General features: G+C 36.1%; 1 protein-coding gene and 1 pseudogene across 1 annotated transcript; both read left to right on the forward strand.

The window, feature by feature from the left end:
• The first annotated feature begins 2,796 nt into the window (after positions 1–2,796).
• On the forward strand, positions 2,797–11,921 carry LOC117317054. The gene is made up of 2 exons (XM_033871840.1): positions 2,797–2,969; positions 8,587–11,921. The coding sequence occupies exon 2, from the start codon at positions 8,680–8,682 to the stop codon at positions 10,999–11,001; it is 2,322 nt and encodes a 773-aa protein (XP_033727731.1). The 5' UTR covers positions 2,797–2,969; positions 8,587–8,679; the 3' UTR covers positions 11,002–11,921.
• A 3,564-nt stretch (positions 11,922–15,485) lies between these two features.
• LOC117317198 lies at positions 15,486–15,620 on the forward strand (annotated as a pseudogene).
• The last annotated feature ends 2,255 nt before the right edge of the window (positions 15,621–17,875 follow it).

A 17,875-nucleotide genomic window follows, 5' to 3' on the forward strand; every position in this document is an offset into this window, starting at 1 on the left:
GTGCACGCTCGATCTAAAATCACGTGACAGCGGTGATTGTAAGCAACTCCTATTATAATAGGAAAGCGAGGTGTGTATCTGATCGCGAAAAGTTAGAGTTCCGGGAAAGTAAAATTAGCAGATGGGTAAGAAATAGTGTATGTAGTTTATGATTATAAGTTTATTGTTAAGAAGATATTTTACCAGTATTTGTGATTATTTTTGGTAGAATTACATGTTTAATATGCACAATTTTTATACACACAATGCACTACGCGATTTGCATGCCTATAACTAATGGACTAATCGTATATTCTGAATCAGACATCGAAGGAAGTCTTACAAGTGCGGACACAAAAGAAGCACTAGTTCTTAAATTAACCGTTTACGACTAACATCAAGTCCGTCTGATAGGGCTTAAATTGGTGTCCCGTGTGAGGATATCTAACTTGCACGATAAAGATTTTGGTGTGATAACGCCGGCCAAGAGGATAGGGTATTTTTAGGCCAGTAATATTTCGAAATATTTAGTAGGTGTTTAGATGGACGTCGAAACCCTTGATAAACCAAATTCACGGGGTAGGGTCTCTCTTCTCCCTTCATCGTCGCTAGGGTAAGCGTAACTGCTACTAAACAGTGCTAGGTTAGGACCCATTCGAATCTGGGAGTCGCTTTCAAAAAACAATCACACCATCAATTGGACAGGCGACTCTCTTCCACCCCGCTTTCCTTTTTCATTTTATACTGTTCCCATTCTACTCAATTTCCTATCTATTCTCGTCCGCTGAAAGACCATAAGGCCGTAATAGCGGACTGAAAAAAGTTAAATAGATAAGTAAATATATTCTGAATAAAGTTATTTCATATTTAAAGAACTGAACGAATATTGCGATACTCTTTTTCAGGTTCAATAATGTTGTTTTATTTTCAAAGAGATATAGATACAAGAATATCGTCATACATATGGTCTAGCATTCGCCCTGCTTCTTTCTCCTATTGCGATAAATTTAATGCTGTGTGTTGTTAACACCGATGGGAATGGGACACTAACGCGTTTGCAAAGTCTAAAATTGTCTATTTATCTATTTTTTCAATGTTTTCATTTTTCATTTCGTTTGATTTCGTTTCGTTTCGTTTTGCTTTCGTTTCGCACTTCATAGGTACTCATTATAAACAGTGTTGTCGACCAGCAAAGTCATGCATGCATTTGGGTTCTCACGTATAACAACATGTAGCAGCCGTTTATTTAGCCCGGGTTTCCTATAAATGGTCTATACGGACGGAATGTAATACCGATTTGGGACTAAATGGTCGTTATTAGGTAAATAAATATCTGAATTATCCATATATGTAAGGTAGGTGTTATGCCAACTCCGATTTTATTGTGTTTGCGCCAAAATCTTAGCGACAAAAAACGCTGTCGGAGAATTTATATAGTAGTGTGATCTGGCCCTACACCAGACATTGTACCAGGGCCAGAGGAAACTCGGGCTACCGTTTATCCATTAAAAACACAGTACGTTGACATTTTACATTCTGACCTCCTTACTCAGTTTTCGAATCCAGCGGACATGCCGAAAAACAAACAATACCATTATTAATAACGACCATAACTCCAAGTGTGTTTTGACACAAATTTTTGGACAAGAACAGTGCACACGTTAAAGTTTAAATTTATTTATGTTCAAAATCCTTTTTACGCTAGCTGTTTTCCACTTTCCAGGAAAACTCTCCTTTGTGGGAAAGCGAGCTCGTACTACGAGCTGTTCCGCAAATTGAATACTCCAGATGTTCTTGGTGATATATCGTGTTTCCTGTCTGTTTTTTTTTTTTTTTTTTTTGGTTTTGTTGGGTAATAGGCATATGATCGATCACTGCATTACAGGAAAATAAAACAAAAGGCGTTTCATGTTTTTTATTTATTTATTTATACAATTTTCAAACGTACAGGTATTTCCTCTCTTTTTTTATTGATCAATATATTTTCGTACATAGAGCCAAACTTCGCCTGATTACCTGGAAAACTCGGGATATCTGGGCATTTTTTCGTGACACTACTGTCTTCAAGACAACGATTGTATATCTCATTAGTTGATAATAACATTTTGTCATTTTGTACCTACATCTATAATAGATGACAAGGTTTGCAATAATTTACTTTTGTGTTGTTTTATATAAGGGCTTTTTCGTTTATGACAAATTGGTTTTTCTATTTTCCTTTACTACCAATAATTTGAATAAGTTAATCATTTGCATATCTCATAACAAAACACCCACACGTGTGTAGATAGTGTGACCCGAATTTGTGTAAAGGAAAAAGACACTTAGCAATACAAGAACACAAGCGATACACACGTCACATTATATGTAGTTCATGTATGCAAAGCATCGTTAGCTTAATTGGAAATATATTAACAAATAAACCATAATATCTTCATTTTTTAAAGCTGAAATAACATGCATATGTATTTCAGATGTGATAAATAAACAAAACGCAATTCATTAAGGTAAATTTGCGAGATAAGTGAAATGATAGTTAAAATATTGCAATGCAACGTTAAGTTAACATGTCTTTGATATCATAATAAGCTTGCCTTGGAATCAATTATTGTGTATGCACCATTTACTTATATATATTGCGTACGTACTGTTCTTAATATCGCCAACTATTAACATCGTTAATATTTTGTTGTCGCGTGAAATCCGAACATCAGTACAAGTGTATTGTGATATCGAAATGCTTTTTTTCCAAGCTGACAAGGCCTAGTGTACACAAGTCTTAGTCAACACCCAACTGAAAATTACAGGTTGATTTAAAAACAGATTTACAATTGTCTGGATTGCATTCAACCAACCAACCGAACAGTCTATAAATAACCACATAGGAATATCCAGCTTTGGATATAACATCATTTGAGGTCTTTATACCGGAGAAGACTTTACAAAAGACGCGAACCACATTTTATCCTGAGCCTGGATAGACTATTAAGGTAAGTGTTATATGATGTAGATAAATTATATCTATACCCGGATATAGGAGTAAATATGGACCATAGCTTGTCCCCTGACGCCATATTGGACAAATTGATAAAAGTATGATATAGAATGATTGAAACATGATATATACTAGTTAAACAACTCTCCACTGAAAGTAATTCAGACGTGCATGCATTTGATTAAAATATAACAATTGAATCTAACAATACATTTTAAGCTCTTTTGTCGACGAGATCATTAAAACAGTATGTCAATATAGAAAACCTCTAGAAAGTTTATGACCGTATCATGTTACACGTATTTACGTATATATCATTTAGTCTTTATCGTGGTTTCTTTACTTGTTCGTGATATTACGTTCTTACACAGTAAGTCAGGTTTAATATGACCTCAAATCATAATAAAACAAGAGGCCCATGGGGCATGCATCGTTCACCTGGTTGAATTAGACCCAATGTCAAAATAATGTTCATGTTCAATTTGTTTTATTTGTCAAACAATGCTATATATGGTTATGGTGTGGGGATCCCAATTGCTTTAAAGAAATAACGAAGTCAAGACTCTCTAAGGGTCTGAAAGACCTCAAGAATTGTTTTTAGAACATCCATTCATAACTTTATTACTAGTAGCGATTTAAAAGAATTACTTCTATTTCCCCTATCGGCCCCAATCCTTTGGCCCCTAAGAGGTCAGAAACACCATTTATGCAAAATCTGTTTCCCTTCCCCCAAGGATGTTTCTGACCAAATTGGGTTCAAATCCATTCAGTGCTGAAATGACAAGTAGAAATTTAAAGGAATTACCTCTATTTCCCCTTATGGGCCTCGTCCCTTTGGCCCCTTTGGGGTTAGAGCAACCATTTATGCAAAACCTGTTCCCCTTCCCTCAAGGATGTTTCTGACCAAATTGGGTTCAAATTCATTCATAACTTAATAACTAGTAGCGATTTAAAGGAATTACCTCTATTTCCCCTATTTGGCCCGCCCCTTTGGCCCCTTTAGGGTCAGAGCCACCCTTTATGCACAATATGTTCCCCTTCCCCCGAGGATGTCTCTGACCAAATTGGGTTCAAATCCATTCATAACTTTATGACTAGTAGCAATTTAAAGGAATTACCTCTATTTTCCCCTATTTGGCCCCGCCCCTTTGGCCCCTTTGGGGTCAGAGCCACCATTTATGCAAAATCTGTTCCCCTTCCCCAAGGATGTTTCTGACTAAATTGGGTTCAAATCCATTCATAACTTTATATTTACATTTACACTGCAGCCCCACTATATAACTTTACCAAGTTCACTTTGAAGTTATGAGTCCATAACTTCCAAATCTTTATTATGACGTCATTATTATAGTCCATAGCGCGCTTCATTAAATTTGCCTTAGTCCAGTTGGCATTCATCAGCCCATAACTTCCAAATGAAAGCAGTTCAATGCTTAAATGACTAGTAGCGATTTAAAGGAATTACCTCTATTTCCCCTATTGGGCCCCGCCCCTTTGGCCCCTCGGGGGTCAGAGTAACCATTTATTCAAAATCTGTTCCCCTTCTGCCAAGGATGTTTCTGGCTAAATTAGTTCAAAATCCAATAAGAACTTTTTGACTAGTAGCGATTTGAAGCAAATGTTGACGGACATTAAAATCTTAAAATACCACACCACCCATCGGTTGTCGGGTGGCACTGACTTTCACCTAGGCTGCCGGGGTTCGATTCCTCGATCGAACATGAAATGGTAATGGGTCACCTTCCGTCCACGTGGGTTTTCTCCGGGTTATCAAATGTCCTCCCACAGTAAGACACGTCGCGCACTTCCATCCTGGCCAACGAGAGTGATTAATATATAGGGATTGGGTTTTAGCGCGCCCCATAGAATATATTCTTAGAGGAATTGCTCCATAAAAGCATGGTTAACATAAAAGTGAAAGCCAATCCCTATATTTACACTTACGGATGTTGTTTCTATAAGTCTTTGTGATAACAATATTTTTTCTTTGTAAATAAAAAAAATCATATAAAAGTCGGACACAGTGGAAGGAGTCAATTATTAGAACAGCCAATGGTGACGCTTCACAACAAATTGAGACTTTTTTCCGCGGTAAAAAATAGTTCTGTTTTTATTATGATATTAACATAAATAACAAAAACATTTTGATAGATTATCATATTTAATATTGTCAAACATGTTATTTTTAAAATAATTTAACCCCTTTTAACTTAAATTGTAAATGTAAACAAAGCCATGTGCTTGGCGAAAGTAGTTCCCGTACCCTGTCATATTTTCATACGCAAGTTCAAAGGTCAATGTTTCCATGCAAGAATGGTAAACAAATCGGTCTGGTATTGTTATATAGTGACAAAACTTTGCAAGTGTAAATATAAGTTGATGTAACTTGTAACGCAATTGTTTTAAAATAATGTTTACTTTTTTACTAATTCACCTTATGTTTTAGCGCCCCCTTATCAAACACGAATATTCACAACCGATGATGCAAAATGTATCACTTACTGGCGTGTTTCTTTAATTTCGACCCCTAATAATTTGCAAATAACTGTATACTGTCCACATTTGTAATACAGTACATGTGTCCATTTAATGTTGATGTCTACTTCATTGTTTTCTTAGTATTATATTCAAAAGCTCGTGTAATCCTGTAATAAAGAGTGTTATAGCATTGTGTTATATATTTCAAATCAAGTAACATATCCTTGAACAGCAATAGAAAGCTAGCTATCGTAAATATTTACACACAACCTTTCCTTAGTATAAGTGAATAACAAACTGGTTTGCTGAACCACTTATTTCGTTATATATTACACTCACACAGGTATTTGCTGTATAATTTCCACGTAGGATACAGTTTATATTCATAATTTGACATATCCCGTACTTATCGCTAAAATTGATCATATTTTGATATGCTTTTTGATGTGTGGATTCTGTAATTCCTTTTAATAGTCAATCAAATGTCAAATTCAATACCTCACTATGATGTCTACTAACAAACGTTTGGTGTTCTAGGATAGAATAAAACAATTACGCTATCTACATTCCAATTCCTGATTCTAAACATTTGAGACGTTCGCATGACGTCAAAAAGACAGACACACATAAATCACCAAACAATCATGTATATAACTTAATACTCATTCTTCAACGAAATGGTTCAGATACTTAATTATCATCCATTTACGTTATGACGTTGGAAAATATTATACATATAGATATATAAACATCACGTGTGTATTGATTTCTTAATATGTAATACTGTAATAAAGTAATGACTGAAATACCTTTAAATATCACATTGTTCATTACTTAAGGTTTAAAAATATCAGACCTTACATTATGTGATAATTCACTTCCTAGAATATTACCTATGATCTTATATACCTGTATGTATGTAAAACGAAAATGAAAATGTGAATTACTGAAGAAATAAAGGTATAACACATTTCATTACGTAATACTGACGCAATCAAATACATTTAAATATCACTTTGGGGAACGTACAACGAAAACGAAAGTATTTATCACGGAATAAGTGAATATATCGCACATCCCATAATTAGTAACTCGTTTTAGTTTAATATCACCTAAAAGCTCGTAATGTCATATATATATTTATGTTTCCATTTGCTGTGATTAAATCATTGAATGAACTTACTAAACAAATGGATAGTCATCGGATCATATTTCTTCATAATTCCCATATGAAGAACAATTTTCGTGCTTGCAACAATTTTTGCAGTTCTGTTGTATGAAATGTGTATGTCCTCATGTGGGAATATAATGATTGAAATGTTGAAAACTAATTGATGACTCTGTGTTTATTTACACAAACTACAATTTTGCCAGGTACAGTCGCCTGTAGTCGTGAATTTACAAGAACTGATTCCACTGACAGCTCGAAATTTGTCACAGGTTGGATATAAGAAAAAAAACCAATTCAGTTAAGGTCCTATAATCCTCACAGAGTTGTCACAATAAAAATAATCTTTAAAAACAAAACAAATAATTGTTTGGAAAGTGTGAAACTACCCCGATTTCTGCTTCAAATAATGGCAGCTCCCTACAGAGGTAATGTAAACAAGGCGACGAAAGTGACGGGGTTCTCCAAATCAACGCTCTTCTAGGTTATACTTGATGGAATTGTATCCAGTTTTTATTATATTCTGATCTAATGATATTTCCCCTAAATATTTACAAATGCACATCCCAATCAACAACTAGGATTATTTTCAATATCACATTTCATTATGCGGTATCGATTTGATCGGATGAGAGTCGTATCAGTCAAATATTGTTTTAAAAACAAACTTAATCTGAATGGCAAACGTTTGACGAAAGTTATTAGTCACAATAAACAAAAAGAAGAAGAAAAAAAGTCCTCGACCACATGGAGGAAAAACGCAAAATATCGTCAGGTGTGCGAATTTACGTTCCCTTGTACCTAGTGAATATTCGTAACCTATAAATATCACATTGGCGCCTGTAGAGCCGTATATTTGTATACCGATAATTGAAGTATCATAACTCAATTACTTAAGGTGAAAGTATGATATATTCTACAATCAGTATAGCAAACAGACTTTTTTCACGCGAAATATTAGGCGGTTTATGACACTATTTGAATGAAATAAATGATATCCTATATTTAGACAAGGTACTTTTTGGATTGTGTATTTAGTTTTATATATCATTGCCTCAAAGGACGAAACAGCTATATGGTATAGTTTAAATAAATTTGTTTCAAAAATTTAAATGGTGGTTAAAAACATAGTCATGAATGAAATTGTATTTTTGATACACTGTATAACGATGATAAGTCAAACTGCGATCTCTTTTGACCTTAAGTGAAGCTAGGCCCAACAAATTTGAAATGAAGACTGGAAGATATGATCACCTTAATCGAAGATATAGATATACGGTTCAATTAATCCATATGCAATCCGTAAAAATAATGCGCTAGGATATAAGTGCTTAATGATATGTTATTAAACATATCTTATACTATTGGTTCTAGTTAGAAATATCTTAGTGTTACTTCTTATATTGTTTATTATCATATTTTCTGCTTTGTATCAGATGTGATCATGGGTTATTCCATCAAACATCGTATTACACGCTCGTGCGAGAGTTCTGTGATATGTCGTGTAATCTCAGCCAATATTTCTCGGATAAATGCTAAAGTTGCGTGAGAGTGTAATATCATGTTTTATCAAATATACATTTGACTCTTTGGCGAATAGTATGGAATGATATGATATTCGCACTGAATGGAATCATACCTTGAATATCTTGTACACTTCACTTGATACAAAAATGTAATGAAAAAAAAGTGATGGCACTTTGTTTCGATCAGTCCGACCTCGGTCGATAATCATCATCTTTGCTCAAGAAATCATCATATCGGCCAAAATAAAGTGTGATTATTGTATAATATATTGATATTGCTGTACACTGTCAACGCACATATTTCAGCGATGATCTAATTTTAGGTTTTTTTTTCGCTAAATACTGACTGCGTTAATTATAGTTTTTCTGCATCGGTTTCTATGGTAATCATTGTTGGTCTTATAATGAATGTAATAACAATAATATTCAATCTATTCCAGATACAAGCTGTCCAAGCTGTCACAACTTTTCGGACACCCATGTTATGAACATTACGGAATGTTGTATTAAATGAAACGTTTGTTCGTTTTATAATGGATGCGGACGAAATAACGCTGTTGCAAGATTACAAATCCTATTTTCAAAATAATGTAGACCCCATCACAATTATGAATGGATTACGGACGCGAGGCTACATGGACTCTTCACATGTCAAGCGTGTGTATGATGTTTATAGAAGTAGTTTTGGAGACCGCCTGGAAGTATGGAAGGAAGTTATTAAGAATATTACAAATGTATGTTCTTTCCCTTCCTTTTTGGGTGTACTAGATCGCACCGGATACACAGACTTGTCATTAGAACTATCTGTTCACATTCGAAACATCAAAGGTCGTTTGAACGATGTTGTGAGGCTCCAAAGGGGGAACTGTCGAGGATCGAATCACAAGTTTGCACAGGAATTATTTGTGTCGTTGAAAATTAATACTCATAACAATACTTTTAAAAATCCCCAAGAAAACTTACATGAATTGTCACAACGATTCCGTGTTCGGTTTTTAAGTGAAGTAGACTCGGAGAAAAGAATGATGCTAGCTGATAAGTATGCAGCCTCTCTCTGTGCGGAAATAGATTCACACACCATGCTGTATGTCAGGAAATTCCCTACTCATAATCTTTTTAAAGAGCTTGAAAACCTGATACCAGAAACCTCAAACACTCATGTTACGGAAGTAGCATTTAAATCCCGAATGGCGATAGCGTGTGCCATAGCGGATGATACAGAGAGAGGAGATGAGTTCCTAACGGACGCTCGAGTAGCTTCTTACCACATTGGCCCATGCGTACAGCTTGACAACATGCTGTACATTCAGGTGTTCAATTATCTTTGTCAGTTCGAGAACAACCCCACGGATGAGCTACGTGATAAAATCATTACGTTTGCCGGTATAAGTCTTCAAGCCCTCGAAGACGAGGATGATATTACTCGAATATTCTGGAAACGAATGTTTCTGTTACGGATGGTGTACTGTCTACTGGGTATTAGTAACAGATGTGATCTCATACCACGTTGTGTTATAAGACAGAAATACGTTACAAAGGCAAGAAAACTGATGGCAGAGATCGACAAAATATGGGATGGGATAGAGTCTAGGAGAAGGATGTTTTATCATGTTGCAAGGGCGCGTCTTCATGAACTGGATAGCCGCTGTGTTAAACAGGGCATATCTGAAGCGGCAAGAAAAAGACATATAGAAGAAGCAATAATGAATATCGAAGCAGCACTGTTTCGACTTGAAACAGCGATAGCCCTCGGCGAGGAGGGAAATTTCGGTGAAACAAAATATGTAAAATTTTACGCATCTGAACTAAAGGAACGAAAGTTCCAACTTATGCTGCAGAAGACTGGTGAATTTGAACGTGAAGGTCGTGAACATGTGGACTCCAGTGGCAACTCGATATATGATTGTGGGCATGATTCATACAAAAACGAAAAAAAGATGGGAGGGGCTTGTGAGAACACAGATTGTACGTCATACCAACCGTGTAGTCTCCTATCGCAGATTAGTTCTTCCTCTGACGACGTCTATACCCCGAATTCAGACAATGGTAAACAAACAGAATGTAGAAAACATAGCACTCACAGTAATGTACACTATTCACTAGATATCCGTCTTCAAAAAGATGATGTCCGTCATTATCTGTTAGTGTCTCAACAAGACAAATTCCGCTCATCCTGTGTCCAACCTGAGGAATACCAACAACATATAGAATGTCAACCAGAAAATGCCGTTCAGGTCTTTCATCAACCAGGAAATATTGAACGAGAACTTTGTCCTTTGGACACTCAGCATCTAACATTAAGAAGCATTTGTCAACCACATTCCAACGAGAGACAATACATTTTCGAGCCAGAAAGTGTCACCAATCGGCATATAAATATAGATGTCAAAACCGAAGACCTCCGTCAACCTGAGAGTACCTCTAATTGCCACGATAAAGAACGCCACGCCAGTCTATCGACGAGTAGCACAAACCAACAGAAAACCAAACAATATCTCCATTCACCGGGGGATATTTTACTCACGCAAAATATCCGTCACTTTGAAAACACCCTCCAACAGGACGACCAATACGGTCTCCGTCAACAAGAATACATCAATCATCAAGTCACTCAACATGATCTCTGTCAAACGGAAACTACCGCACACCATTCCAACCAACAAAATGTCTGCCAACAAGAGAGCGTCCAACTGGAACATCTCAACAAACAAAACACCGATCAATCTGAGACCACCACAGACCATCAAGACACCAAGCACGATCTCCGTCAAACGGAGAACACCGCACACGAACGAGTCAACCAACATGATCTCCGTCAAACGGATAACAACACACATCATCAATTCACTGAGTAAGTTATCCGTTAAACGTAGAATGCGAAATACCATCGTATTAAGCAACAGGACCCCGACAACCACCACACACTTATAATTCAATAAATGAACTACTAGTCAACCAAAACGATTTGCGTCGCACGGAGAATACCACACACTGCCCAGTAAACCAACATGATATCCGTGAAACGGGGAATAACTCAAACCAACTAATCAATAAACGTGATCTTAACATACAACCAACAAAATCTCAAGACCACGGTACTCACTAATATTTCAAAACAAAACAATATCATAAACAAAAGAACATGAAGACATGAACAAGTCAACCAACAACATATCCATCAAATGGAAAAGAATATCACTAACCGTGAAGTCAACCAACAACATATGCATCAAATTGATAAGAATAATACAAACCAATAAGTCAACCAACAACATATGCATCAAATTGATATGAATATCACAAACCGTCCAGTCAACCAACAACAGATGCATCAAATGGATAAGAATATCACTAACCGTTAAGTCAACCAACATTATATGCATCAAATTGATAAGAATATCACAAACCGTCAAGTCAACCAACACGATATTCGACAACTGAACACCAATAACCAACAAAACAACCATTACAACCGTCTCATTTCACACTCTAGCTTTTAATAAATAAAACATTGTAAAGAGCATAATAGTTTTTGAAGACATACTTTTTTATGTTGAGTTAAATAAATATTACAGCGTTGGATATAAACAAATATTGTCGTTTTATGAACATTCTCAATACCTACATCTGTTGTAATCATACATGTATGCTTATTGAATGGCCAAAGGGGAGATAACCCCTACATTTAATTTCTACTTTCGTTTTGTATCCAGAATATTGGATCCGGCATTTGATATGTTGTTTAGTTGTGAAATAAACAAAAATGGAAGATTGCCATCTTGTGTTGTCCTCTCAGCTAATTCCCGAAATCAAACAAATTGTCAAATATGGAAGCAACCCGAGATCGGCACAACATCCATGTGATCAACCTTGGCAGTCTTTCACCCAAGAATGCATCTCAGTTAATATAACAACTAAGGAACTCTCTCTTTTTTTTTTATTAAAAAACACCTTTTAAAGATTTCAAGTCATTTGACCATTTTCACCTCGAAATAGGGTCAATGTCGAGCATTTCAACAAGCGTGACATCCCTTCATCCCAGAATGCTACCTAACTTCAATCAAGCTAGGAATACTGTAAAAGTGGATATTTTCACGTGTGGAAATTTTCGCTTAGCCAGCTTCCAAAGTGTTCGCGGTGTGGATATTTTCGCGCCGTCAAGATATTTTTGCGCTAACTTGTATCTTTTATATTCAGTATTTTTATGTGTTAATATATTCGCGTGTAGAAATTTTCGCGGAGATTTACTGATAGTGAAATAAGCGAAAATTTCCACACCGCGAATATTTCCACTTTTAAAGTAACTAAGTATTCAGTAACTTCTGTAACACTTTTGAATAATTTCCTCTTAAACAAAAACGTAGGGCAAGGCCAATCATTTGAACAATTTTTGATAGCAATGTATTGAAACCTGCTTCTGTACCAATAGCATGACTCTCGCTATGCTTATGAAGAAGCTGATTGAAAGAAAACAGAAGTCGACGGACTGACGCCAATCCATGACATAAACTGATTTGTTACACATTCAGAGATTTTGTTATTGTGATAAATAATTGGTCAAAGTGGTTGTTTGGTGGTTGAACTTCCACGTAACAGCAAATGTCATATACAGACGGCGTCCACTTGTTGATAAGGTGACTGACAGATGTTTTTATAGTACCGTCACACTGAAATGTCTTTTCTTGACATGATAGCAAGGTGCTATTGTAACAGCGGTTTGAGTATGCCTTATTGCCAACGTGAATTATTTACGAACCGAGTTGTTGTTAAAGGAAACACTAGATTGCAAATGTCCAATCATGATCGGAGGAATATTTCATTTTTCTTGCAAATCTATATTCAATGCAATATTTTGACATGTTAAGATATTTTTATTAATATGTAATCAAGAAGATAAGTGTAAAACATTGCAGGGAAATCATATCAATAAGTTTCTATATTTTGATGTTTGAGACGAGTCATGTAGCCGATTACTTGGTTTGGGCTTTACATTGTTAAACATCCTAACAACAGTAACGATCGTTACTACATGATATGTTTTATATTGGTAACACGAGATTTATCACATACTGTATATGAGTGAGAGCAAAGGTGGTTAGCGGGTTTTGCATTTTCGCAACAACTTTGCTTCTATAAACACAGAAAGCTGTGCCATTTTATAATGCCATCATACTGGAATGCCTGGATAATAGGATATTCAATCATATATCTATCATTTTACTTACAACGGGTTGGTTAACCAGTCCACACTGTCAACATTTCTTAGCTGAATGTCAGTACCAAATTGACGACAATGGTTTTAGGTGGTTTAATAACTGTACCTGCAGCCTATCTTGCATCGGATACCTCATGACTTGCAACAAGCAATGATACATAGTGTTCGTAGGTCAATCAATAGATAATTTATATATGTTTGAAACATGGCCGTCGCAGTTTTATAATGCATTACAGATTATATAAAATCACTTTATAGGTACCGTTAAAAATATCAAAGAGTGACAATATTTGTTAGGGATATCATGAAAAATTCACAGCCTCTTATGAAGTGCTGAACAGCAGAACATATTCATCATATGTCACACAATCAAAAATGTCTCTTAAAAGTTTGTTTGACTCAATCTTAGGCGAACAAAAGCAAAAACGACTAAATAACGACAATGCATGCATTCTATGATTCTTGTTCATTGGTCTGAACAAACAGTTAAACAAAAGTTCTCGAATTGAACACGTATCTATTCACCAACCGAACATTTCCTCCTGGAGCAAAAAAATACGCTACATATTCGTTTAATTATCTCCATTGCACAATCCCATGTTTTAAGCAAAACTTATTAAGAATTTCAATGATCAATGGGTATTGATCAGTCATTCCACACACAACAATAAACATTTCAGTTGTCTATAGGAATTTTTGCGCTATTATTATATACGATCACACTTCATGTGTACGATTTAAGTGAACATCAGAAAGAACTTTTCACCTGTAATACGGCCCCTTAGGAACATCATTCTACACGTCCATGCACCAGTACGTAGTACGTCTACGCCAAAACTCCATATGTGAATTGACAAGGCATGCTAATTTGATATTCTTATTATTTGATATTCTTATTTTTATTTCTTATTAAATTACTGAACTCGCGCCCTTATCGGACTTTATTTGATCAACACTTATCTATGTTCTTTAAGTTAGATTTCAAATTTGTGTTTGTTCCAGCATCGCGATATCTCGAGTATTTAAGGTATAACTAAAAATATTTTATACAGAGTTTTTACTGTCAGCTCTCAGTTTTTACATTTTTGGTTTTGATCTGGATTACTTAATGGAATAGAAGATGTAGTGTTCCAATGGTTTCCACCCCTCACTTGCATTCGGACAAAATTAACTGACAGTTCTTTTTGATGTCCTTCTAATGATATCGACCTTCATCAAATGAAATCGTAAGAGATAAAAAAATTGATAATTTCGACCTATGTTCACGTATAAATGATGTCAAATCAATTGTGCCAGAATGCCCCAGAAAAATAATACAAATACTAACTGATAAGCTAAATAAAGCAATACTGGAAATTCAGTGTATCATAAAATCAAGGGACGCGTGTTCATTTCACCACATTGATAATCCTTTTGTTCGTCAATTTAATTCGTTTTAAGTAACGTCGTTACAAATTTCTTTAGTAAATTCATGGATTCACCAGATCTCAGAGAACAAAATTCCCACTGATTCGGCACTTTGGCGTTTTCATTCCCCAGTCAGTCTCACTCTAAAAGTAAAGACTCTTGTTTTATATCTAGTGGCAGAATCTTTATCTTCCATTTGGAATATCCGTTGCGTCAAAAAATACGACAGAAAGTCTCCCACTTCTAATTCTCTTGTCTGCCACTTTCTGAGCAGTATAATTCTCCGTACCAGGTCCGATTTCGCTCGTTTCCCTATAAACATCTTCTCTGAGAACTGGTGTACTACAGATATTTTTTGTGCTGTTCGAGATGATGAATTAATTTTCAATCTTCCCTTGTGATTTTTACTTTTTGTGTATATTAAGTTTTTGTTTATATATGAGTTTTCGTGATTTTGCATTGATCTTTCACAGGTCCTAAAATATTTTGATGATTTCTGTCTGTATTATATTAATACCGAGTCATGGATATTCTAGCGTAGATAATTTTGTTTATTCCAGTTGATCCAGGTTTATGTATTGTACATCGTCATTGTAGGGATAATTGCACCTTACCGGGGTTACCGGTTGTCCATAGTTTACTGACGTCATAGAGGCTTGTCTCGTGACGTTTTTATTTGTAAATCTGTAAATAAAACCATTTTATCAAAAAAAAAAAAAAAGAAGAAGGTGCCCCCAGGTCGAGGCCTAACCATTGCACTCCGGTCGGGCTGAACCCTGCGATAATCCCAAATGCGGATTACTCGGGTACGCTATTTTTTAGTGTGGGGGTCTGCGTTCGCGCTAACCCCTGTTCATAAAGTAACAAGAGAACAACAATGCCCACGTATATAGCGACATTCAACGCTACATTTACACTTAATCCACATGCATTCTGGTATTGGTTTCCTAAGAAAATGATAAATCAGCAACACAAAGAATGCTACAGAGTACCAAACACAGTATAATTCAACACGTTCAAGCTTTATAATTTCCAAGCGAATGGCAATCGTAATTTCATAATGCATTCACATTATGTATGATCTCTCAACATCACCGAAAACTATTTTAATAGTGGTAGCATTTGCTCCTGGTATCATGCAAAATATATTCTTCACATGTCACACAATGTAGCACACTACAGTAGGACAGCCTGGCCATGGGCGATTTTTTTGTTAAGCAAATAACTCCAGTATTATGATATGCATACAAAATGGGGAAAAAATGTACACTATAATTGGTATATTCAGTATGAAGTAGTACATACAGGCTTCACATTTGTTAAAACAAAAATTAATGAATTGGTTCCCGATTTTAAATTTCCGGATTTTCCGAAAGCGCGTTTGCAGAGGAAATTTAGTTTTGCCTACAGCGAAAATGGAAGCCCACAGTAAAGGTAAGATAGCAGGAAAACGTAACTTACAACATATGTCAAAACAAGATTATTCTGTCTCCGAGATAGAGATATTTAATTTCATATAGGTTTCAGAACAAAAAATTGTGTAGAGAATTGTGTCATTTTGGGGTCAAATATCATAATATTTTGCAATTTTTGAACAATTTTTAAGCTGTTACCATGGTATTCACAGCTCTAAAAATCACAGAAAAAATAAGTTTACTTATCCTTCAGAGCTGTATTAGAATTGCAAATACTGTAAAGATTACAAATATATGTGCTTTATCGGAGGTAATATGTAAGGTTAACTGGCAATTTTCACATTTCTAAAACATGTGCAATATTTTTCAGAATTGGACATTCTTACTGTACACTGCTACCACAATCAAAATTGTCTCTGAAAGGTGTTTTAGACGACTCAATCTGAGGCAGACGAAAGCGTCAACGAATCTTCGTATTTCTCTGTGACTGGACAGCATTTACATGCAATAAAACTTTCCATACACAACATTATGTATTTCAGCTGTCTACGGGAAATTTTGCGCTGTCAGGCGAGAAATTGCCCGCCCTATTTGAGCTAGGTTTACAACAGTATTGCTGCATGAAAATTCTACTGTACCTCTTTTATTGAAACCAGGCTTTCAAAGAATTTACATGTCGTACTATTGATAGAGTTCTACGTATTCAAAGTATTTCAATATGTTCCATTCCCCTTGTCCCTTGAACATCACTGACATTTTGGTATACACCAGTCGAGAACTGACATTCCATTCATGAACATTAAATCCTGGAGCAAAACATGCGATTCATATCCAATGAATTGTCTCCCCTGCACACTCGAATACCGTGCTTTAAGGGGGAAAAGGAAAGAATTTCAATGATCATTAGGTACTCATCAAAATTTCCATACACAACATTATGTATTTCAGCCGTCTACAGGAAATTTTGCGCTATCCGGCGTGAAATTGCAGGCCCTTTATGGGCTAGGTTTACAGCAGTATTGCTGCATGAAAATCATACTGTGCCTGTTTTATTGGAACCCGCCTTTAGTATATCAGATGATATATGTGGCAATGCTAGCATACTTACCTGGTACAGGGGCAACCAATATGGAATCCACCAATACCAGTCATAATCATGTCGATTTAGACGTGTTGCAGAGGTCCGTGCGCTTGTTTGTTTCCGGGTCCAGGAGACAAACAGTTACACGTTTTGAAATAGTGAAGCTGTTGCTGGCCGCTGGTGTTCCTGGGAAGGAGATAGTTTCCGTTTTTAGATTAGAGGCACCCAACGCATGGTTCGTGACCTTGAACTCGGAAGATCTCGTTGATGACGTGGTTGGGAAGGGACCGATGAGACAGCCACATTTTACCTTGTCTCCAGAGCGTTGTGACCAACGCCGCCTATCTCTCCGGGTCCAATGGTTGCCCACCTGGATATCTGATGATGCCATTGCTGCGTATTTTCATCAACTGTATGGCAAGGTTATTAACATTTCAAGGGAGACAACGACAGTGGGCACAGTTTTATTGGAAACCGGTACGAGGGAGATAACCATGGTAATCAGAGAGGGTGACCAAGACAGGATCCCTTACCGAGCCCGACTGTTTGGCAAAGTGGCCTTTATCATGGTACCTGGACGACCTCCGATATGCCTACGGTGTCAGCAGGTG

This window comes from Pecten maximus, chromosome 18, assembly GCF_902652985.1.
Source record: "Pecten maximus chromosome 18, xPecMax1.1, whole genome shotgun sequence".
Classification (NCBI taxonomy): domain Eukaryota; kingdom Metazoa; phylum Mollusca; class Bivalvia; order Pectinida; family Pectinidae; genus Pecten; species Pecten maximus.